This window comes from Fringilla coelebs (assembly GCF_963513975.1).
Source record: "Fringilla coelebs genome assembly, chromosome: 1".
In the NCBI taxonomy this organism is placed as follows: Eukaryota; Metazoa; Chordata; class Aves; order Passeriformes; family Fringillidae; genus Fringilla; species Fringilla coelebs.
In genome coordinates, this window is record NC_140028.1 from 74875103 (window position 1) to 74898592 (window position 23490).

General features: G+C 35.4%; 1 protein-coding gene across 1 annotated transcript in view; it reads right to left on the reverse strand.

The window, feature by feature from the left end:
* The window catches only part of DNAH5 (dynein axonemal heavy chain 5), a gene marked incomplete at both ends in the record, with an annotated part of 116085 nt that overhangs the window by 17411 nt on the left and 75184 nt on the right, over positions 1-23490 (reverse strand). The window contains 14 exons of the mRNA XM_084220613.1: positions 3158-3340; positions 3709-3864; positions 5143-5459; positions 6870-7005; positions 7592-7729; positions 8596-8775; positions 10126-10329; positions 13056-13232; positions 13450-13564; positions 15113-15344; positions 15927-16194; positions 16849-17002; positions 17852-17982; positions 20520-20692. Coding sequence (XP_084076739.1) covers positions 3158-3340; positions 3709-3864; positions 5143-5459; positions 6870-7005; positions 7592-7729; positions 8596-8775; positions 10126-10329; positions 13056-13232; positions 13450-13564; positions 15113-15344; positions 15927-16194; positions 16849-17002; positions 17852-17982; positions 20520-20692 — 2564 coding nt within the window. The remainder of the gene's footprint in view (positions 1-3157; positions 3341-3708; positions 3865-5142; positions 5460-6869; positions 7006-7591; positions 7730-8595; positions 8776-10125; positions 10330-13055; positions 13233-13449; positions 13565-15112; positions 15345-15926; positions 16195-16848; positions 17003-17851; positions 17983-20519; positions 20693-23490) is intronic.

Consider the following 23490-nt stretch of genomic DNA (forward strand, 5'->3'; position numbering starts at 1 on the left):
AGAAAACTACAGTTATCTGCACTGCAATCAACTGCTGCTTCATGGAATTGAAGAAAAACAGGTAACAGTTTCATTACGCATTTTTTTCATGCAAGTTTGATGAAGCAGAAACTTTTTTTTTAAATAGCATTGAAAGAAAGTTATCATCCAATTAAATATAATAATTAACATACTGTGCCAAATTAAACTTCATGTTTTTTAAATTCAAAAATTTAAACATACTTTAGAAATCAATGCTTCATAAAAACAGAAAGCAATTCTCCTCACAAGAAGAGCCTGAGAAATAAGCTGGAAACAGAGTTACCAAGCTAAAGTGAAGTAACCCTAGATGAAAACCTTAATGAAAAAAAATCCATTTATTAAGCTGTTGCAAAGCTTTTGCAGATCAGAAAGTGTAAACAGTTGAAAGCTTTCTCCATATCTTCAAAAATTTCCAATCATAGCACCAAGGATGCAAAAAAATAAGCCAAGTTACCATATACATAAATTCAAGGAACTTGCACTAGAGGCTATTTCAAATCCAGTTTTATGGAGTTCCTTTCAAAAGCAGATGACATTTTACCAACTGTACCAAAGTATGCTATTTCTTGTTAATATTCATAAAATATGAAAGCTGCTACATAGATAATATCATCCTGTCACAAAATGATTCACAAGTAAAGGAATTTGCATCAACTATTCCTTACAAAACTTGAGCTTTTTTCCAGAAAAAGTCTTGATATATGAATGCAAAAATTCAAAAAGCCATAAAGAGTTATTGCATATTATAACTCCACTACTAATCTGACTTACCTATGACACTACATAAACAAGTTTTTTTGTGAAATTACATAACAGCCAATCTATCAAAATAATGACATCATTAAAATATCATAAGTTATACTACCTTCAGACATATCAAATCTCTCAAATCCTTTTATTCCAAGAAATCTAGTAGAATCAAATTTATACAGACATACCAGCTGCCCTTGACCTTATGCTTCACTTGTATCTTGCAATTGGTTTAATATTCTGGTGGAAAATAAGAAATCAGTACCAGTGTTCCTATCAGTAAACAATTAATTCCGTAAGATATATGTGACAGAGATTATTTTAATGGGCATAGCAGACAACAGAGAGTGAGACTTGGCAGAAACATTAAATACCACACTGTAAACACTCCTTTAACTGGCTGGAGGCTAAACCTCATTCATTCTAAGACCACAATTATATAAGAGATGGTAGAATGGGAAGAAGGATAGAAATGTGCATAAAAATCTTGAAGAACTCCGATTTCAAATAAATAATCTCTTCTCTTTCTGGGACAGAAGTTCCACACATGCATTGTAACACTGGATATCACCAAGCAGTCATACTGCTCAAATCATTTGGCAAACTGTCTCACAGTAAAATAATTCCACCACTCTCCCACCAAAGGCTACAAAAGGTAGTAAGAATCCAGACACTTATGTGGGAAACCCCCAAATTCCCAAAGATGCATCGTTAGACATCACAGGAAAGTGTTTGGATGGTGCCATGTATTCAAATTGACTCCTCAGGAAACCTTGAACTACAAGGTGTATAAGAGGCCAAGAAAACTGCAACATGGTAAGTATATTCTGTAGAAGTTCCCCGCCTGTCAAGTGGTCCACTAGTCATTTCCCTAGAGGAAATATTCCCAGCTGGTTTCAAACAAAACAGTAGCGAGTATAACACTCTGAGAAGCTGGTAGAGAAAGCATCCTATGTCCATTTATTAGACATTCCCACTTAGAGACAAAGAGGTCATTGAATATTAGTTTTCCTTTGGAAGGCACCTACAGAAATGAACTAGTTCAACCCCTGCTTGGACCTAAACAGCTTGGTTGCTCAGGGCAATGTCCAGGTGAAGCTTGAACTTTTCCAAGAACAGAAATTCCACAAAATCCCTGATCAATTTGTTCCTGGGTTTGACTACTCTTGGTGTAATTATTTTTTCCCTAATATCTAATCAGAATTCTTCATGTTCCAACCTGAGTGTTACTTCTCCATCTACTTGTCTCTCCTCTGAGAAAAGTCAAGCTCCTCCCTTTTCTGTGTCCTCCAAGCAAGCACATAGCAACAGCAATGACTGAAGGAATTTGACAAACTGTCTCCTGCAGGAATGCACTGTATTTCAAGGCCCAGGAAGCGAAGTTTGGCATAAGGCTTTGTGAATATACACATCACAGCATGTTTTAGATAGACAGTGATAATTTCATTACATTGTGGGTTGACAAGCTGTCAGTGGTTGAAGAGAAGCTGATGGTGCAATGAAGCTGTCTGACAAAAAACAGACCTTAACAGATTGAGTGTAATTTCTCTCATGAGATCCATGCACTGTTTGGGAATGAAATGCAACTACTCAATGTGAACAAGATGACTGAGTCTATTAACAAGAAAAGTTTTACATTGGTGGGGCAGAGGGAGGGGTTGAAAGGACGGGAGAACCTCAACAGATGCCACAATAAGGAAACAAAGATATTCCTGTCATTCCTCTCTAGTGAAGGTAAACTGGAACTATTGCCAAAATCTCAGTACATACGCCAGTAAATACACAGTTGTGGCTGCACAGTGTTTCTTGTGACATGAACATTGCCTGACCTTATAGCTACAGGAATTAGCTGTTCCATGCCAAAAAGGTACCAATCAGCCTCCCTCCAGAACTGCAGGTTGATTGGGACTGGCATCTTGAACCTGGACTTCCTCAACTAATATATCTGCAATGTCAAAAGATATGTCAGTAGGTAGCCCATTTTCCCTTGGAGCAAGGAAGCAACTAAGTCTGAATTCTTTGCATTAGGTTATGTTGCCATGAGCTCCAGGGTTTGTAGACAGAAGAACATCAGTTTTTATTTCAGACCCTTTTGCTTTTCACAGGCCATTCTCATGAGGTTATAACTCATTGAGGCAGGAAAAATAAGGTTAATACAGTAAAGTTGCAACAATAAAGAGACAGAGAAACTTCCGCATGAATGAGTCAATTGCTTCTGTGCCACTTTTAAACCATTACAAATAGGTTATATTAAGAATAATCACAATAGAGAGAGCCAGAAAGTTACCTGGCAATATGGGAATAGAGAGTGATAAATTAAAGTATAACATTCTACAGGTAATATAAGAACTACAGACAGGAAAAGAGATACAATCAATTCTTTTACCTGCTTCTCTGTGAGAATGACTCTGCCTAAGAGTTGATTTTCAAGACCTTTCATGGTTACAGTAAAGTCAATGATGGAGGTTTGAGCACTAATTTCAGGAGAGTAACATGGATTTGGCAGTTTTGTAGTAATATAAAGTCTGAAGCCATTCATAACATCCACTTCTTTATCACCAACTTTGACCTCAAGAAAAATGTTAAAAACAAGTCTTGAAATATTAAGAGCCAATACACGCTTTTTCAGATACTGCATATAGGAACAACGGTTACACTTTTCTGCTTAAAGACATAAAAATCCAGTTTAAAACCATACATCTTATGCAAACAATCTGTTGAGACCAGTCAAGGACCACCTTAAATGGCCCATTCAAAACTTATTTCAACTAAAAATTGTCATATGCAAAGGAATAAGGAACTCTATGCATTAAATATATTAACCAATTGCAAACTTAAACCCTATCTTATTTAGTTCTTTTGCTAAGGAGAGGTTGTGGGGAGGGGAAGGGAGGAAAGGGGAATTTCAATATGTTTGCTCACTTGTTTTATTTTTACCTTGTTGGCTGAACCTGTTTTAATGATGTTTCTTTCCAAAACATTGTCAAGTGCTGGGTCCAGCTCTTCTCCAACATCTTCTACTAAAAGAGGTCTTCCCAAAGAAAGGCTGTCTTCTAAGTGGTTTCTAAAATACTTGTGATTCAAAGAAGTGATCTGAAAACATAGATGCAATACCTTATGCCCTTTTACCAATCTTTTTCTTAGTTTTATATTTATCAATTATTTCATTTTCTTTAGAGTACTGCCAAAAGCAATGATCCTGTGAGTAGACTAGAATTAATGCAGATTGTGAGCTCAAGAAAAGGTAACATCAGCAGACCCTATTGCCAGATCTCATGGAATGCAAAGTTCTATTTTTCAGCTGCAAAGGTAGAAGCAAAGCAATGCTGAGCACTTCCAATTCTGATATCCTATGAGTGCAACTACTCAAGAATTTCACAGGAAAAATTCACAGGAACCTTTTAGCACCTTCAATTTTATCTTGGTTAACATCTCCAAGTCAAACTGCAGCAGGGTCAATTCCAAGATAAGTATTTTTCTGTGTGTTTTTTCACCATTGAAAAGTAGAGGTTTATATGGAACAGGACCTTAATAAGTCCTTGCTTTAAATAGTCCCCAGTATTACTCAGATTTTCAATATATTCAAAAAGCACATTCAGCTTAGATTTTATTAAAGCTATACTCAAACTTTAAGCATTTTTATCATAACTAAACCACAACCATTTTTATCATAACTAAGCAACCATTAAAGGTTTCCACATCTAGATAACAATCAGCAATAAAGTGGTAATTATATTCACAGAGCCACTCTATTATCGCACCTCAAACTAATTTTATGGATTTCAGGGATTTTTTTTTTTTTTAAAGCTGATTTATTGGCATTATCAAAGTTGCAGAAATTCCTTGTGTTTTCTTGTTTTAATTGAATTTGTGTATCCTGCCTCAGACTACGTTGTGGCACTACATCTTCCCCGTATATTTGCAGAGCACTTAGCAGCTGACATCTATACTAAGACAACAAAAATTAACAATAATTTCTGATTAAAAGATGAAAAAATATGTTGCTGTGATTTTCCATTTATAAACACTTACATGAAATTGTATTAATCAACTAGTCAGTGGTTTTTTCCTAACACTTCCATTATTCTGAAAACATGTTTATTACAATACATTGCCCATCCAGGCTATTTTCCAAAGTTTATGTTCCATTAAAATAAATTCATTAAACAAATGGAGTCACTGGCGCTAAAGGATACACTTCCACCTCTAGTCAAATCTCAAATCCACTAAAATATATCTGAGATATTCTTTATATTCAAACCAGACTTTTTGTATAAATGTCATTGCCTATGCATTAGGTGAATCAATGAATTGTAATGCCTGTATGCTAAGAGTTTTCAGGGATTATGAAAGCACAAGCATTTCTATTACCTGAAGGTCATTTCTTCCTTCCTTATTTTTAATCCAAATTTTACCCTGTGTTTGCGGATCAATTAATAAAGGATAACGAGATGCTTTAGTGACAATGATTCCATTCTGTATGGATAAGTCGTCATTTGGCAATCCTTGCAGGTTCCATTCACTGATAGTTGGAGCATCAGTCAACATTTCTATGAGGTTCAAGTTGTTACAGAACGGAATTTTTCGGCTTTTCATTTCCTTTTGCCAGTCATTTAACAGCAGACTGCGGAACTCTTGGTTAAAAGGACCAGAATAGGACAGAAAAGCTGTAGCCAAGAGTACATCACCTCAAAGAGAAAAAGGAGGAAAAAAACCAAAACAAACCAAAGCATTACAACTTTGCCAATTCTATTCATGAACAAGCTGTTTCCTTCACTAGTTGCTACATGTTTTGGCTGTTAACTGAAGAACACACTTTGATCCATAAAGAAGGTAAATCAATCTTTTTTTCCGAGGCTCACTGCATGGCATGGCAATGGTACATTTCAGTAGAGGCCACATTTACTTTGTACTTACTATGCAACCGTAGGAATCAAGAGATCAGCATCTGGCAGCTTGTTAAGGTCAACTCAACCCACATGTAACGCAATTCCAAACACCAGATCCTGCACAAGCAGGACATGGCAGAGAGGACTCGATCATGAACTTATAGTTCCATCATTTCCTTGTGCATTCATAAGAACAGGCTTAAACAACTGTGTGTGTGTGTGTGTTGGGGGGCAGGGTGGAACCCCTTATAAGTACTAATTCAATTAAATTACTGTAAATCAATTACAGTGATGAGCACTGGTAATAAAAAGTGTCAGAGACATCATTATGGAGGTATTAAGTGTGACAACTTTTAATCTTCAGTTTAGTTTCAAAATTTTCCCCCTAAATTTCATGACGCCATAGTTTGAGGGGGTTTTGTACCTCTGAAATAAGAATGCAAAATTTAAACTGGAGAAGATATCATACTTCTATACTGAGCCCTAGTATTTTTTGAAAACTTTCAAGTTATCTATAAAAGAAATAGGATGAATCTGAGGGGAAGGTATCCTGGATTTTTATAAGTTAATATACATGTATATATTATAGCAGCAAATAAAACACAACTTAGTTACTATAATACAACCCATACAAGGCTGCTTTTTGCAGCCTTTCAAGGTAAAAAGCGTAGCCCACAGTAAATGACAAGATGAATTTCATTTATTGATCTAAGTAATGAACCAATTATTTATTACAAAGTACTTTAGCTTACAAGTGCAAATTTAAAAAATAATAATGACCTTCTAAGTAGCAAATTCTTATGAACATTAGTAACTGCAGTTAAAAATATTGATTTCTACATATACTGTCAGTGCCTGAGTATCAGTCTTCCTCACCTCAATATATACTGTCAGTTATACACATTTTATTGGTGATTGCTAACACATCACTCTCTTTGGACTGTTACCTACAAATATCAGTCAAGTTAAAATTTTAGTGTCACCACATTCACAGTGTCCATTATCTTTTCTTTTTAAATATGAAGTTTAGTCATATATTTATTTTTCACCTAACAGGGCTTCAGCAAGGAAATTATAACAATTACCTTTGTTTTTGAGACAGGGATCTAAGATACAAAGGAAAAGTTTGACACTTCAAATGTTTTCAGTTTCACTACTCATAATTCAAACAACTTGCTTCCAAATTTAAAGGCTGGGATAAAAACTTACCAACCAACCTCTTGGTTTGCATGGCAAATTCTTTACTCTGTTCTGTCCACCTCTCTTTTTCACCTGATAAACCACTTATAAGACTCGAGGCAGTTTTCATTTTATGTCGGCAACGCTCAGCATCTTCCAGCAAAGTCTAGAGAAAACCATACACCAAGAGAAATTGTTTACAGTCATATATCTGATAGGCCAGAAAAAATCTCAATACCTTATTAAACCAGTAGATGAACAACAGGTTGGAAATGTATTCTTAAACATCTCTATCACCATGCAGAGGAGGGAAAGTGAGATGGAAAAAATATATCAGGACAAACTATCAACATCTCCCAGAAACATGATTCAATATTTCTTTTTAATAGTTCTGCTCTCAACTTTTATTTTGGTGCAGTTGTTGAATAGTATGTAAAATTCTCGATACTTGTTCATTCTGGGGAATTCTACTCAGAATTTCAAATACATCATACATGTATAGCGTACGTGGAACTTGAAGTAACAGTAGTAGGCACTGAATAAAGAATACAAATAAAATAGTTTTTGAGAGGATGGGAGGGAAGAGGGAAGAGGATCAGAGGCAAAGGAGAGAGGCAGAAAGCAAAGAGGCAGTATTCAAATACTATCTCATCTGCTGTCCATCAACGAGGAATAATATTGAAATTGAAAGTACATATTAAGTGTTCCTTAAAGCAAGAGTAGAAACATCTTTTCTGTGAAGGGCAGTTCACCTGTTTTTCTCTCATTGCATTTTCATACTCTGCCTGCACAATATCTAATTCTTCTTGCTTGGCTCCCAGTTCTTCTTGAGCTTTCTGCAGATCCAACATAGCACTGGTTAGGCGTTTCTCCTGAATTGCTAAATTAGCCTACAGAGAATAAAAACATAGAAGTGTATTCATACATAGAGAATTTCAAAGTATTTGCTATATTTCAGAAAATTTTCCTGTACTACATTTCCAAATCAAACTCTTCAGTAGAGATTTTGTAACTCATCAAAACCTTTTATTTGAATTTTACAACAAACTAAATTCTTATTTCAGATAGCTGCCCTTGAACAGTTGGCTGATGTCAATTAGAAAAAAATAATTAAAAATACTTCTGGAATTGCCTATCATTCTTCATGTGACACAAAAGTTAGTCTGGCATAGCTTGCAGAAGAGAATGATGCCTCTAGAAGTCTATTTGATTTGTCCATCCAATATGCTAGGCTGAAATACAAATCTTGCTCCCTTCTCAGTCATTCCCATTATAATACAAGCTATTCTCTGTTACCATGTTGTTCCTTACTTTCATTCTAACTACTTAGGCCTGATTTTTTTTCTCTACATAACACTGATGAAGAGTATCTGTACAGTCTTCTTATGAACTGAGATCTGGAACATTAAAATAATCAAATCTAAAGGCTTTTTTCTACTTAATTCAAAATTAATGTAGAGCAATTGCAGTAGAGTATTTAACTAGATGACAGATGCTTTAATCCCATCCAGTAAGGGTTCAGAGGCATAAAACCACACGATCTCTTTCATAATTTTGACAACTCATATGTATGAGTGGAAGTACATTTGAAATATATTTTATTGTAGAAGTACAGTGTTCAAGGTAATAAATTTCGGGAGAGGGAACCACCAGTTAAAATAAGGCAGATGAAGTTTGCCACAGATTAAATTCTCAAGTGCAAACAGGTGAGGATGAGAAGGAGCAGAGGATATCTTTGACTGACAAACAGATATACCTTCAAAGGTAATACTTCTTTGTTGATGGAAAAAAATACCGCCATAGCTTTCGTCCATGAGCAAAGGCCAGCAACATTCCCACATACTCTCTTAGCTGTCTCAATGTTGTAGTCCACCATTTCAAAATAAGGGCTCAAAAGTTCTACCACTTCTTCATTAATTGTGTCTTTCTGAAATTGCTGAAAAAAATTTTTGAAAGTGCAAGATACAAAACGCATGCAGTAAGTGTAAATGATATATACATGTATTTCACAACACATAAAACACTAGAAAGAGCACAGCTGTTACTTACAAACAACTTATATGAAATTATTTGTCACATGTATCTTTGAGACCTTTACAAAGTCATTCCACTCTTATATATACTCACAAAAAGGAAAAAAGTGTGCTTTCATTTATAATCTTTGCTATCTCACACTCACTCTTCCTGCTACACAGCTAATTGTTTCAAAACATCACTGGTCCTGCTAAAAATTTCATTTTGCTTAATACAGAATAAGTTTTAACAATCTTCAAAAAGGAAATGAAGAGCTAAAGTCTAGTTCAAAAACATACATTATGCAAGACAGTCCTTTCAAAGGTCAAGCCATCTATCTTACCCTTAAATTACCTAGTCTAATTACTGGAATGTATTTCATTTTTAAAGAATTTATTTCTACTCTTTTCTTGAAAAGGCATATTTTTCCTTTTTCCTACTGAAAAGCTCTCAATTTTCTCCCTCATTTATTTACAATGTATAATGAAACCCAATCCCAGACAAACTTGAAAAAGAGCTGTTCCCTGAAGCACAAATAGGTTTAATTAAGCAAAATGTAATGCTGAGGTCCTTCAGAAAATTAAAAACCTTTACAAGTAGATGCAATGTGAATACTACATAAATAACATCCATGCCACTACCAACCATACAAAGCTGGTCAAGCCTCCTACTAGACCAGTGACAAATTAAGTAAACTCAAAATGCAGAAATCAGGGATTATAACACTCAGTGGAGCAGGAAAACATACCATTTATTCCAACTAGATAAATCATAATATTATCAGTTTGGTTATGAAAAGGGATTTGTTTACCAGTTAGTTAGTCTTTCCATTTCCCTAGACAAGTCCTGGGAACCAAAAAAATCCCAAATTTTAAAAAGTCCTGGTTGTGTTCATCCTGATAACCATCTATGCTTTTCCAAACCAGCGCACAAGGTAAATTGTTGAAAATTAATGAAAACTTAATACCAGACAAAAAGATGTTTGTCATCAGCTTTAATGAAACAGATAAGTAATGCTATCCAAACCAAATGCTTAAAGCTTTGAGTCATTTGTCACCTAAAATAATTTCCTTGCCTTACTTAGGAAAAATTATAGTTGATTTGCAAGTAGGATTAAAGTTTATTTCATTCTGACATATTTATTCTTAAGCCCTTAACATTTCAGATCTATTGTGTGATTTCCCGTGCACATTTGTTCTCCTATGAGCACCAGAGAAAACATTGTCCCTTATTTTCATACATTATTAAAAAAAAAAAAAAATTGCACAAGCACCTGTAGGCTCTGTAAGAAGTTCCCTGTTGTCATCAGCTTGAGTGACTCTTGCCACGATGGGACAGTACAGCATTTTTCCTGATCAATTTTCACGTGGTTGACTTTGCGCTGGAAGAGCAGCAGCACGCAGTCCATGATGCGCATGATGAGGTGAGGAGGCCGGCCCAGTGTGCGCACGGTGGCAATGTCTGCGGGTTTTATTGTCTAGGAATTGAAAACAAAGGGCAAAGCAATTACTTCTTCTGTTTAGTTAATAAAACGTGGAGCATAAGCTCACCAACAGTATTAATCAATGGGAGAAAAAATAAAAATACATATGTTCTTTTTATGTCTAAAAAGCATGAAGCTAGAAGCACCCCCCCCATCAGATTTTCACTACTAACTCCTATCAACTCCTAGAAAACATCAGCACAGCACCTCCACAGCAGCACCTTAAAACTCAAAATGACCATGAACTGTTTTGACAATAAAAAAGAGAAAACCAGAAATATCTTGAAATTTTACTCGTTTTTTAAATGCAAACATATTGACCAGAAACTGTGTCTAGAAAGGAAATACTTTTTGTTGACACCCAGCAAATGAAGGTGAATTAAAGAAACCAGTGAGAAGGCCTGGTATATGCATATGTTTGTACCTTCTAATACATCTTACCAGGAATATTCCTGGCGTAGAAGCAGGCCTGCAAGAAAAATATATTAAAATAAGGTATGAAAACCTAGGCCTTCATGAGTAAGGCTAAATAAATCTAGGGTGTAAGTCTAACACTGTAACTCATAACTCTACATCATGAACCGGAAAAGGCTTATCAGAAAAATCTGCTGAAGATGTCTCCTTAGAGAAGAATTGATTTGAGCAGCAGTGTTTACTGCACCCCATACAAAGCAACAAAACCACTGAACAATGGGAACAGCTGATGGGCAGACTCGCTCCTACAACACACACAACTCTGAGCAGAAGCTTTGCTTATTTACAGTTTAATCAGGCAGTTTAATCAGTCCAAGTACACGACAGCCCAAACAGTAAGCAACAGATTACTGCGAGTGTCATGACATCTTGCTACTAGTCTAGCACATGCCTCACTGGGAATTCATGGAGGCAGATTTTAATTACTTGTGTCTATACTTCAATAAAGGGACTTCAAAGCACTGCAGACTACCCAGGTCCCTTCCCTCTGCCAGCCTTTGTTTCCCTTTAATATGTTGCTGCTTGTTGGGTTCAGAGTGCACCAAATAATTCACCAGAGATTTTCCAGATATCTGAGGGAAAATTTTAATCAGCGTTTTCTTAGCGACTCTTAGGAAATTCAGCTCAGCCTTTTTTTGCTAACATACAAATTGTGGCAAAATTGTTACATTTAAATTTTATGCATTTATTTACTTGTCTATAGTTATGCATTTTATGTGCTACATTTATTACAGGGCAAAGTGCAACAAAGTTTGACTGAACTCTGACAATTCTTACTCAAACGTTAAAAATCTAATCTCACTATATGTTTAGAAATGCTTATAAGATGTTGTGTACTTGCCTTTCTCTTAACGTAGCATTTATCATTTTTAAAATATATTAAAAATTGAGTAAAATACCTAATCACTTTTTTCAACGGGGTAAGGACTTTTCTATTTACAAAATATTTTAATAGGCATTTATCTACTCTGCAAGCATAATTCTACTATAGGAATCCCTAGCTCGATTTGCAAATCTGTAATGATTATAAGATTCATTTTTTGAAAGATGCAGACCCATACAGAGAAGATTCTTGCTTAAGGGAGCGAATGAATGAATGAATGAATGAATGAATGAATGAATGAATGAATGCATGCTGAGAATACATAGACACATTCTGCTAGGTCTCTTTTTATGATAGTTTGCATTTCCCCTTTAGACTTAGGCAAAGCAATTTATTATAGAAAATTCAAGAAATTCAAGATTAAGCCCAAATACTTTTTCCCATTGAGAAGTTTACAATAATGCCAGCATCACTTTTTCTTGAGGTCACGTTTTCATTTGTTAGCACCCTACATTTCAAGAAGAGCAGAATTGTTTTGGTTCAGCCATTTTACTTAAAAGCAATCTTTAATAAGATACAGGTCCAGACACACAATACTGGTGCTCTCTTTATACTGCAGATGCTGACTAATTAACATTGCTTATTTTTTCACCTGTCAGAATGCTTGCCCACTACCAGGTTTGCTGTTTTGTCGTTGCTAGCTCTTTAACCTTTTTCCTGGGGCTATATATCAGGGTCTTATAATACAAACCTTCTCCCATATTTCACTCTTCCCAGCTGTCAGGTCATCAAGCTTCATTTAGACTTTTGCACTCTGTCCTTTAAGCATCATGGCAGTCAGAGGCTGTTAAACATCTTTCACTCAAAATGAAGACTTACATTCAGAAGATGCATAAAAATTCTTCCACACTAGATTTCAAAGCTAATCATGCCGTTCCTTTAAATCAGTCTTTAACCATCACAACTGCTGGCAGCATCTCAAATGGAAAGGTGTAATTTCCAGCAAATCTACATAAAACCCTTTGAGGTGTATCTATCCTTCAGGTTTTTCCTTCATACTTATCTGTTTCTTGAGATGTGAGCTGCCTGCTAGCATCTAACATGTATATTTCAGATTCCACTAATTCTGCTCACAGCAAAATGTCTTGAGGCATATCCTCCTATAAGGTCAGCTGAGCAGACAAAGATAAATATATTCAAATTACAGTTTCAAAGAAAATGAAAACTTGCCCTTTTCTAAAAACTGGCTATTTTGGGGTCGGTACTCACATGAAAAAAGAAAAACAAAATAGAACCTAAAAAGCCTCAAAACACATATATTTGTTTTCTGTCAAGTGAAGAGCTATGCAATGCATCTGCAATTTTGTGTTTCAAAGACATCCACCTTCTTAGTGGCAATGTTGTACATGGTCCAAGTACTAACCTGTAAGGCTGCCTCTGCCTCTTCCAAAGCAGGCTTGGCAGCCTCCAACTTCTCTTCAGCAATGGCTTTGTCAACTGTGATACTGTCTACAATAGCTTGGGCTTTGTCTTTCACTTTCTGAACATCACCCTTCACATTCTCAGCTGCCTGTGCTTTCACAGTAACTTCTTTCAATACCTAGAACGTGAGAAAAGCCGCATGCCACAGTTAAAAGAAGTTTTTTTAATAAAATCATATCTTTCCAATTCCAGAAAAATCAAATACCATAAATTTTCTCCAAGACCCTTTCTTTCCAACACTTAACTTCACTTTAATTGATTAATCTTTTCAAAATAGAAGGAATAAAAGGAGAAAAAAAAATCCAACTGCAATATACTTTGAAGGCTTAACATACCATGTCAGCTTTTTCATTGGCAATTTGAAGTTCCTTTTCTTTCACCTCCAGCTCCCTGCTTAGAGCAGCCACTGACTCAGAGGCCTCTTTCAATTTTTCCAGACCAGTGTTTATTCTGAAGTTAAAAAGCAAAATAAAAAGCATCTCATTCACTGTGTAATTTACACTCTACTTTCCATCTATATAATGAATCACATCAATCAGAAGGAACAATTTGCAAATGATGTTTTACACCAAAAATAAAACTTGGAAAAGACCTATTGCCTTTCTGATATCTTCAGAATCAATAAAGTGGACAATAAAGTACATTAATAAAGCTTGTGGCTTGAAATTTTACCCACTTCTGATCAAACAGTATGCCTTTATCATCGCATAAAATCCTACATGTTGGTTCTATAAATGTCACTGTCCCTCTTGAGTCAATAATCAAAGAACTGAGTTCTGTACAACAGAAAGCATTTCCTGATCACCAAAATTCTGAAAATTATAACCAATCAATATTTTTTATTTGAAGTGGAAACTAAAAACAAACCAAGACCAAACAAAAGAGAGTAAAAGAAAAATAGAATTGAATGAATGTTACAGAAGATAAGACTTCTCTAACTCAGCATTAAAACGTCCCTTCAACAGTGCTTTTTTTTCTATCAAAAATTCTTCACTTGGGACTTCTCAGACAAGTTTAAAAGGCCTCTACAGAGACTGCTATTGCAAAGGCTATGCAGTACTTGGACAGCTAGCAAATGCAGGAGAACAAACAAAGTGAAACCCCCAACAAATTCAGACAGTGCAACTAAGTTTAAGGGGAAGAAACTGGACTTCGAGAACTAACTTGGTAAATCTGAAGGTAGAAAACAGGGCAACATCCTTCTGTTTTACAAGCCTTCACCCCTAACACAACTACAGGTTTCAAAATTGATTTTACTTGGAAGACACAGAATGTTTCAAAACCAAATAAACAAGTCTAAGCCTTTCTTTAAGGTTTCCAGCTCTTATTAACAATCTTTCAAAACTGAGAAGGCAGTTTTTCTTAAGGGTGATACCAACTGATACACTAATTGCTAATTTTACATTATAGTTGGGTGCTCCTGACATGAAGATAAATCTGCAAATAGATATCATAAATTTAATAAAGCATCTGAAAATAGGAATAAGTATATCAAAACCACCTTAATAATGTACAAGTAAAAAGCTCAGGAGTCTAAGTGAGGCTCTGTGTTCACAAAACCACTTAGGATATTCCTTACATGTTCATAACAGGAGGTTACAAGTGTTCAGCAAGGAAACAAAAGTTGCCAACTGGCAAATTAAATGCTATTATTAATATATTATGATATTGAATGTACATGTCATCTTTTACTTTTCACACACTCATGTGTGAAAACACATGGGCATAATTTATATTCACCTCATATTCCCTTTACCTCTATTTTTCCACTAACCACTACTCTTCCCTCCCTCCCCCACCAAATATATATAGTTCTTATCTTATATGACAAGAGCAACTACAATATTTGAATGAGTTACACTTTCACATAATTTTAGGAATTAAAAATATCTTTTCTTTGCTGTGTGAGGAGACAAGCAATGAATTGAAATGAAGCATATCAGAATATACCTACCTGGGGAAGAAAACTACAGAAAAACACAAGTAACCTGAGTTTACCTGTTTGATAATATTTGCACTTCAGCATGCTTTTCTTTGTATGTGGTTTTATATCCCTGAATAAAGGTCAAGTAGGATTTGGGAGTCACATGTGTAGAACGTCTGTATCTTTGAAAGTAATCAGAACACTTTTCTGCCACTCCATCCTGGAATGAGCCCATACACTGCACAATTTCCCTCTTTGTATCAGCAGTGCAGTCCATATCAAATGAGGACAGGAAGTGTTCAGACACTTAGGAAAGAAAGAAAGCCTAAATGTTAGTAAAAATCTATAAAAACATCTTAGCTTATAAACAAGTCACTATAAAACAAATCAGCATGTAGTATCTTGGCTTTCACCCAGCTTCTGAAAACCAATTCTTCTTTACTCTTCACCATCAGATTCTGAATATTATTCCACACCTCTCAGTAAAAAGTATAGCCAAGGATTTGTCATTCTTCATCTCCAAAGTGTGCAACTGCTTTTTCACTCTGAACCTAGCTGCTACCTACCAGGGACTGGGTAATCACAGCCTTCCTCTGCATGCCCTATCACAGACACATTCACAAAGAATCTCTTTCTTTAGTAGCATCTCTGCCTTCTTTACAAATACTTTTAAGACATCTTCATGGGGAATTTTTCTTTAAACTGTGTTCAAAACCATTCCTCTGTTAGAAATATTTCAATAGCTTAATAAAACAGGCCTTAAAGAAGAAAATATCTAAATCAAATTTTAGAATCAAGTAAGCTTCTTCTTGCAAAATTCAACACAAAATAGCTGCATGACCACTGATCAGAAAATTATGTATCTGCAAAGATAAAACCTACACGTACCTGCCACCAGAGCATCCTTAGGCCATCGGCTGAACCAATCTATAGTGCAGCCAGAAATGAGAGCAGGGAACTTCAGGGCCCTATTTCGGAATTTTTCACCAACTGGTGAAAAGCAAAGAACTAGGTGAAGGTTCTGACGGACTCTGGCCATGAAATAGTCATACAGAGCTTCATTGGTTGGAGGTCTTCGTGGATGTTCCTTTTTGAAGAAGGGAATGAGGTCACTAACGATCTCATCTATCTCATCACGTGCAAATAAGTTTGACACCTTTGGGAAGAAGGAAGATTTTTTTGTGCTTTTTGAGATGATCCACAATAAAGGATATTGCACAATGTTCTTTTAATACACAGCATTGTAGGAAGGGACATACATCTCAGACACTGAAGTTATTTGCACCCCCGAACTCCTTTCTTTAAATAAGTTTTAATGAAGTTATTCCATTAAATAGACTGAAACCTAACTTGCTGTAAATTTTAAATCCCACCCTCCAATAGCTTTCATTCCTTCTCTTTATATTCTAATAATTAGTAGCAATTACTCTGAAACATAAACCTAAAATAATAAGTAAAATAAATCAATAAAATCCATCAATTCTGGACATGAATTTACAATAAAAAAAACTAACTGTACACTAATAGTTAATTTAACAGACAACTTTTTAAAACATCAGTAATATTTCTCAAGCTTAAATTTTACTTTTTTTAAGCTGTTCTCATGTTCCTTGAGCTAGCTTTGCCCAGTCTAACCCAGGATTCTGTAGATTTTGTAGACTGCATTTTTAATAATACTTCAATGACAAAAAGCACTTGAGTTCTAGTTTTTGGAAGTGTACGCATTGACTTATAACAAAATATTCAAATAAACTCTGTTATTTTACCTCAGAATTATGAATTTTAAAAAGCAGAAAATTGATCATCTTACCTCTCCTGATGACAAAACATTGTTCAAATATTCCAAGAAAGACTCATCTTTGATCTCATTGTCTGTAAAAATAAAACAGGTGCCTTTGCCTTGCAGTCCTGCTGATCTGTATAAGAGTTTCAGATCTTCCATCAAGTTTAAAGTGTTGTATGATCTACCAAAAAAAAAAAACGTTATTTGAACAAATACTCATCTCTTTTAAAAAAAGTGTTCTGACCAAAAGGGTAAAAAAAAAAACCCAAGCAAATTGAAGTTAAGAACAATGTCTTGGAACTTAAGGCAAAAAGGTGCTTATTTCAGATAGATCCTCTGATGAGACCCATGATAAGGGACATTTCCACATGTGACATTCCCACAATTTCTTCTGCAGCCAACACACCTGCAAAATATTTAAAATAATTTCACTTCTCTAAAATGACATTTGAGTAGCAAAATTGACCTGTCCTAAGACAGTTGGGATGGTATTCATTCTGAGGCATTCAGAGAAGGATTTACAACTTTTTTTTAATCTTTATTTCAAAAGAAACCACATTGGTTTAAACAATGAGAAATAAGGCAAAAATGTACTTGGAAAAGGTTGTCAAAATACTGATAGATACTGAAGATCTAACAAATTAGAGGGCAGGGATAAAGATTCAATGTCCTCAGATGACAGTATTTCAGTTACAAGAATAATTTATAAAGGCCTTTTGGATAGATAACCTAAAAATATTTTCAGTACCATTTAATATACTGTGCAAAGATGTAAAGATAGAATACTGGCGGTGTCAAATTCCCTCTTTCTGTGAAAGAAACAAAATAATTTCCCACTCCAAAGACAGTAAAAATTCACAATTATTGTAGAAAATCAAGCAAATCTAGTAAGTTTCAAAGGATTGTCATGTCCTTCCTCTCTATGTGATGGTGATCAGACTACATTAAGCAGAGAATGCGAGGTTGTTTTATTTATAGGAAGACTTAAAACACAAAGTTCTTATTTATTTAAATTTCAGGTAATGCTCACCTTGTCAACATTATCTGGAATGTGTCGTAGCCAGCTATGAAGGATGCCAGTCTCGTCAAGCTCTGCTTTCCTGAGCCACCAACTCCAACTAAGAGAGCATTTCCACGAGGAGTGCGAATCACACGGGAAATCTGTGTAATATACCAGTCATTTATTGCTGCAATGTGTAAGAGTCACACATTCAAAAATTCCATGCTAACACATTGAAAAAGTTATATTAGAAATGAAGAGCAAGTTAAAATTTTAAGGTTTAATTAAAGGAGTCTGTGACTATTATTAGATTCTGTGGACATTTGTACTTTACAATATTTAGTGTCGACCTGTCAAATAGTATAGCAACCACTTGATTCCATCACTATGCATGTTCAGTTATCAGTAGAATTACATCTCCCACAAAGTGCAAGTAAATCTCAGCTGTGATTTCTTAGTAATGTTCTATCAAGGCATGAGGGATTATCAAAATTGAGAAAGAAATCATTTCCCCAATACCATGACCTCTGGATAACTCGGGTAAGACTCATCTCACCATGTCCTCTCATTGTGACCTCAAGGACAGGATGTCCCAGGCGTGTTAAATTCGGCACAAAGAGTCTTCAGTATCTCTGCAGCAGATAATACTACTGCCTTTATAACAAAACTCGTTACTCTTCTCATTTACTTGACTGTAAAAATGCACAGTATCAAGTAAGAATATTTGATCACAGTGAAACATCTCCCAATTAGATGAACATTTCTTTCCCACTCCATTATTTATCTTTTAAATCAAAAGGCAGTAGCTTCCTACTGCTCCACATTTCCCTTCAATTCAGGAGTGTGCAATGTAAACAAACAGAGCCTTTAGAATTCAGAGCAAAAGAAAATTTCAGCAGTAATTGTGAACTGCATACAGCCCTCGTCCTAATGCCCACAGCCAAAAACAATGCCATGAAACACGGCAGCCCATCAGTTGCAAGTGGACAGACCCTCAAAGTACCCAGAAGAGCCTACATTAAAATCCAGAGCAGCACAGAGCCAATTCCCTCTCAAAGACACAATAATACCAGCCAGCTGGTTAGCAGCTGGTCTCCTCCATACAAGCAATGATGCACAGGATTGGCTTCTGTTCTCTTTATTATCTTGAACAGTTCTTTGATGACTCCAGAATTCCATCATGTCAGTAAACAACCTGGGACACTTATTTACTTGCCCTTCCTCTGAGTTACCTCTTTCTAAGCTATTAAAGATAGTCATGCTGATTTCCTCAAATTTCAAAGCTATTTATTTTACATGTTGAATGCAATGTATTTGTTGTTTTCCATCGGTTAATGTTTCATAAGATAAAATCAAGTATTAAGGCTTACTCTAAGCTTTATTATTTAACCGGAGAAAGAAAATTTTATTTGCACAATACCCTTGCAATATCACTCATATAGCTATTTTAATAATGGCTGTTAGATCTGTTCCAGGCAGAGGCACACAAGCTGTTAATTGGAAACTTTGCTCTCTATTTAAGATATCCCTCAACTTTAACTCATTCAAGTCATATTATGTCAGCTTAGATTAGGCATTACCTCAACTGTGCCTATCTCACTTTCTCTTAGAAGCTGTCTCAGGTCTACAAATTGTTCCTGTTTTCAAGAATTTAGAGTCATAGAAACACTTCTTATCCAAGCAAAGCATTTTGTATAAAGCATAAAATTATCATTTTACCCAAACAAATACTAATAAAATATTTCAGGTATTTACCATCTAGCTACTCCAAAGATATTTCTGATGACACACGGCTGTACAGAGAAAAAAAAATTATTGCATCCTAAACTTATATAGTTTTTTCCTAGAAATAAATGAGAAACTTTTTGGTGAGTGTGATGATTATTTACAATTTTCCTAAAGAAATCCAGAGCAGAACATCATTAATTTTGCAGTAAACCTTAGAAAGAAAGACTAATTTTGTGAAATAACAAGAATTCACCCAAAAATTTTGAAAGTAGCAGATGTGTTTTTCAACTATAATTAAATTTAAATTGTTTTGATATTTAATAGTGTATTTGGGGGGAAGATGCAATTGCATATACAGTTCTTAATAATTTAAAAAATACCGAAAACCTCAGTATTCAACCTAGACAATAGGGGTTCTAGCGTTAAAGAAAAATATATATATATATGCTCTCCTTTGTATGAGGCCTATTCTGTGTGAACAATCATATCAAGCTGTGCTCTGCTGAAAGTTATGGTCAGCTCCAATCCATATTCAAAAGAACTTTAAAAGTAGTGAGCATACTGTGGATCTACAAAAGAATTTTGGACTACATTAATTCCTACTCTGCTGTGCGTACTCCTTCAGAAGCAACCAATTATGTCTTAACCTGAATTTCATTTGACTCTCCAAAGACAGGAAGGGCTCCCAGAAGAATTAAGAAGGAAGGTTGAAATAGAATTAGAATAGCTAGCACCATGACCCCACCAAACATAAAAGATAGGTATAAAAGAATAGTTCCATCTGGTGCATTTTCTAAAGAGTTTTTAATAGGTTTTAATACCTAGTCACAGTGTGACAGATCAAATATTTGATAGCAATAAATTAGTTGCTGCAGTTTCAGAAGTAATTTACCTTGATTCATGCATACCTCTACTCAAAGGAGATGTGGACAAGTGAACAACAACAAATGGCAATCCAGCAAGACTGTACCTTGACTAAATGAACCATAGCATCCTCAAAGAAAACCATGTCCATTCCAGTACCACGAACATTCTCATTGTATGCTTGCAAAAACTTATTTAAACGATCCCGTAGCTGATGAAATGAGGAGATTGGTTCATAGATTTTGGGAATATCTAAATCAGCTTCCTCTGGTTTCTCATCTAGAACAAAAAGCAAGTAATAAAACCTTAGCAGTTTAAATAATTGACAATGGTTCAATGAGGGGATAAGTAAGCGAAGATAACTAGAAGTTTCACCACCCAGAAGGAGGTTTATTATACATAGCATTATATATTAGATGTACATATGAGAGTGCTGAGTACACCCTACCTGCAAGAAATGGTAATTTCCGCAATGTAATTTTTAAAGACAAAATGAGAAAAAAACCTAAATAGCCATCTTTATCTGGAACTTGAATGATGAAAAATTATACTTGTTTAGGTGCTTGGAAAAAAAGTAGCACCAGAGAATGAAGGTAAATAAGTATTGCAGTTAAAAACTGCAAATAATCTCTTCTGTAAAGGAAAAACAGTCTAAATTGATTAAATAATTGCACAAGAAAAACTGTACTCTTGAAATTAATAACTGCCACAACAAAAAAATATATTCATTGTGAATTAGCATACATTTGTTTCCTTAGGCAATATAAAAGGTGCAAGTCAACTCTCAAAGAAAGGAGGTAACAGCACTGCTGCCTCATTTTTCCATTCAAAACCTTAATCATGCTGAAAGGTGACATGCTTTCATTCATAAGAATTCCTACAGCAAACAAAATTACAGAAAAGTTGAGATCATCAGGGACCTCTGAAGGTTGTCTGGTCCAACCCCTTGCTCCAGATGGGCCACCCAGAGCTGGTTCCCCAAGACCATGCTCAGGTGGCTCATGAATACGTCCAAAGACAGACTCCACAATATCTCTGGACAGACTGCCACAGTAAGGAAAAAAAAAAAGTGATAACTGATGTTCAAGTTCTTCAATAGATTTTATCCAGTATATCGACGTCTTGCTTGTATTGGGGAGCCCAGACTCGGACACAGCACTCCAGCTGTGGCCTTACGAGTGCTGAAAAAGGCAAAGGACAACCTCCCTTGGGCTGCTGGCTGCATTTCCTCTAATGCAGCTCAGGATGTCACTAGTTTTTTCTTCCTGCAAGGGTACACTGCTGGCTCGTGTTCAGGCTGTGCCAACCAGCACCTCCAAGTCCATTTCTGCAAAGCTGACTTGCAGATGGGTGACTACCAGTGTATACTGCTGCATGGGACCTTTCCTCCCCAGGTCCAGGACTTTGCACTTCCCTTTGTTGAACATTTTGAAGTTCTAGTTAAGTTATCATCTGGAAGCCAGCAGAACCTCTGGCATATCAACCACTCCTCCTAGTTTTGTGTCATCTGGGAACTGGCTTGAGGGTTCACTCTGCCCCATCACCCAGACCACTAATGACAATGTTGAGAATGGCTGGACCCTGAGCTGACCCCTGGGATACATCATTAGTTACTGGTCTCTGATTAGACTTTGAGGCACTGATCACCACTGTCTGGGCTTGACCATTCAGCAATTTTCAATCCATCTCACTTCTCATCCAGACCATATTTCATTTAAAAATACCTGACAAATCTCATTGACACAAAGCCAGCAGGCAGATATCAACGGGTTTTTGATTGGTGGTTTAGATTTCCTCAAAAATAATACTAGTACAGTACATTTTGCTCTTTTTTACATACATTTAGCTCAATTTGTTTCAGGATTTCATGATCTATATATGCTATAGGATGTATTTTTCCAGTTCTCCCAAATCAGTCAGTTTTGTTAAGCCTCTCCTAACTTGCTGAAGAAATATATAATTCAGAACATTCTCTCTAATTGGTATAATTAAAATCAATGACATAAATCATCCCAGTAAAATAAGTATTTCCCTAAGGCTTAGTAAAGCACTAGAAGCCAGTGTGAAGGTAAGGGACAAAAAGGTGGGGAAAAGAACTCCAACCCCCAACCAAATTCAACTGTACTTATATACTGTCTATAACTTTTTTCTTGTTTCAAATTTTTTCTCCATTTCCTTTCCATTGCACCTTTCTAATGCTCATGCAGTTTCAAAGGAAAAAACAACAGAAAAGCAATAACAAAACTAAAACCCAGAAATACATATTTAAAAACATATTTTAAGAAAAACACATTTTACCACAGAACCTACTCTCTCAAAATACGAAAATTATTAATTATCTTTCAGCTGTCCTTTATATTGCATTTTTTGTTTGCTTGAAGTCATCTTAATTTCAGAATTTTTAGCTCAAAATTGCTTCTGCATATGAACACTCCTCTAGATTAAAATCTAATTAAATCAATTGACTTCTTATTTTAACCTGTAAAAGCACTGGTTAAACTAAAGTATTCCAGGTGGAAATCAATTTCTTACACGTTGAATAAGATATTTAAACAAATTAGCAGCTGATAAGAAACTAATAAGAAATACATCAAGGACTTAAACTGCATGATACTTTTACAATTTTGAAACACTTAAAATAATTATATCATCTTAATTCTGTTCCTGCAGTTTTATTATTAATGTCCAAGGACAGTATAATCAAGTACAAAACCTAAGAAAAGACAGACTTTTCCATTATTTAGAGAGGCAGCCAGCAAAATGTATTATTTTCAAGTCCTGCTCAGTCTCAAGATTCATAATCACAAGTACTAAACAATGTCAAAACCAACTGATAAAAACACCTCTGAATAGGTGGAGGGTCTTGAGATCACTAGCACCACCAACAATTCCTTTGAAGCTAAGATCTAGAAGTTGACTAAGATCTAAGTCATCATGTATTCCTCTCAGGGACAAACATATTGTGCTTTTGCAATCCAGAGACAAAAAGATTATGTAGTACCAGCAAACATATTCCTAATCTGAGCATAGGGCTCTTTGAAGTCAATGTCAGATGCCATTGTTAATATTTAAGAGCT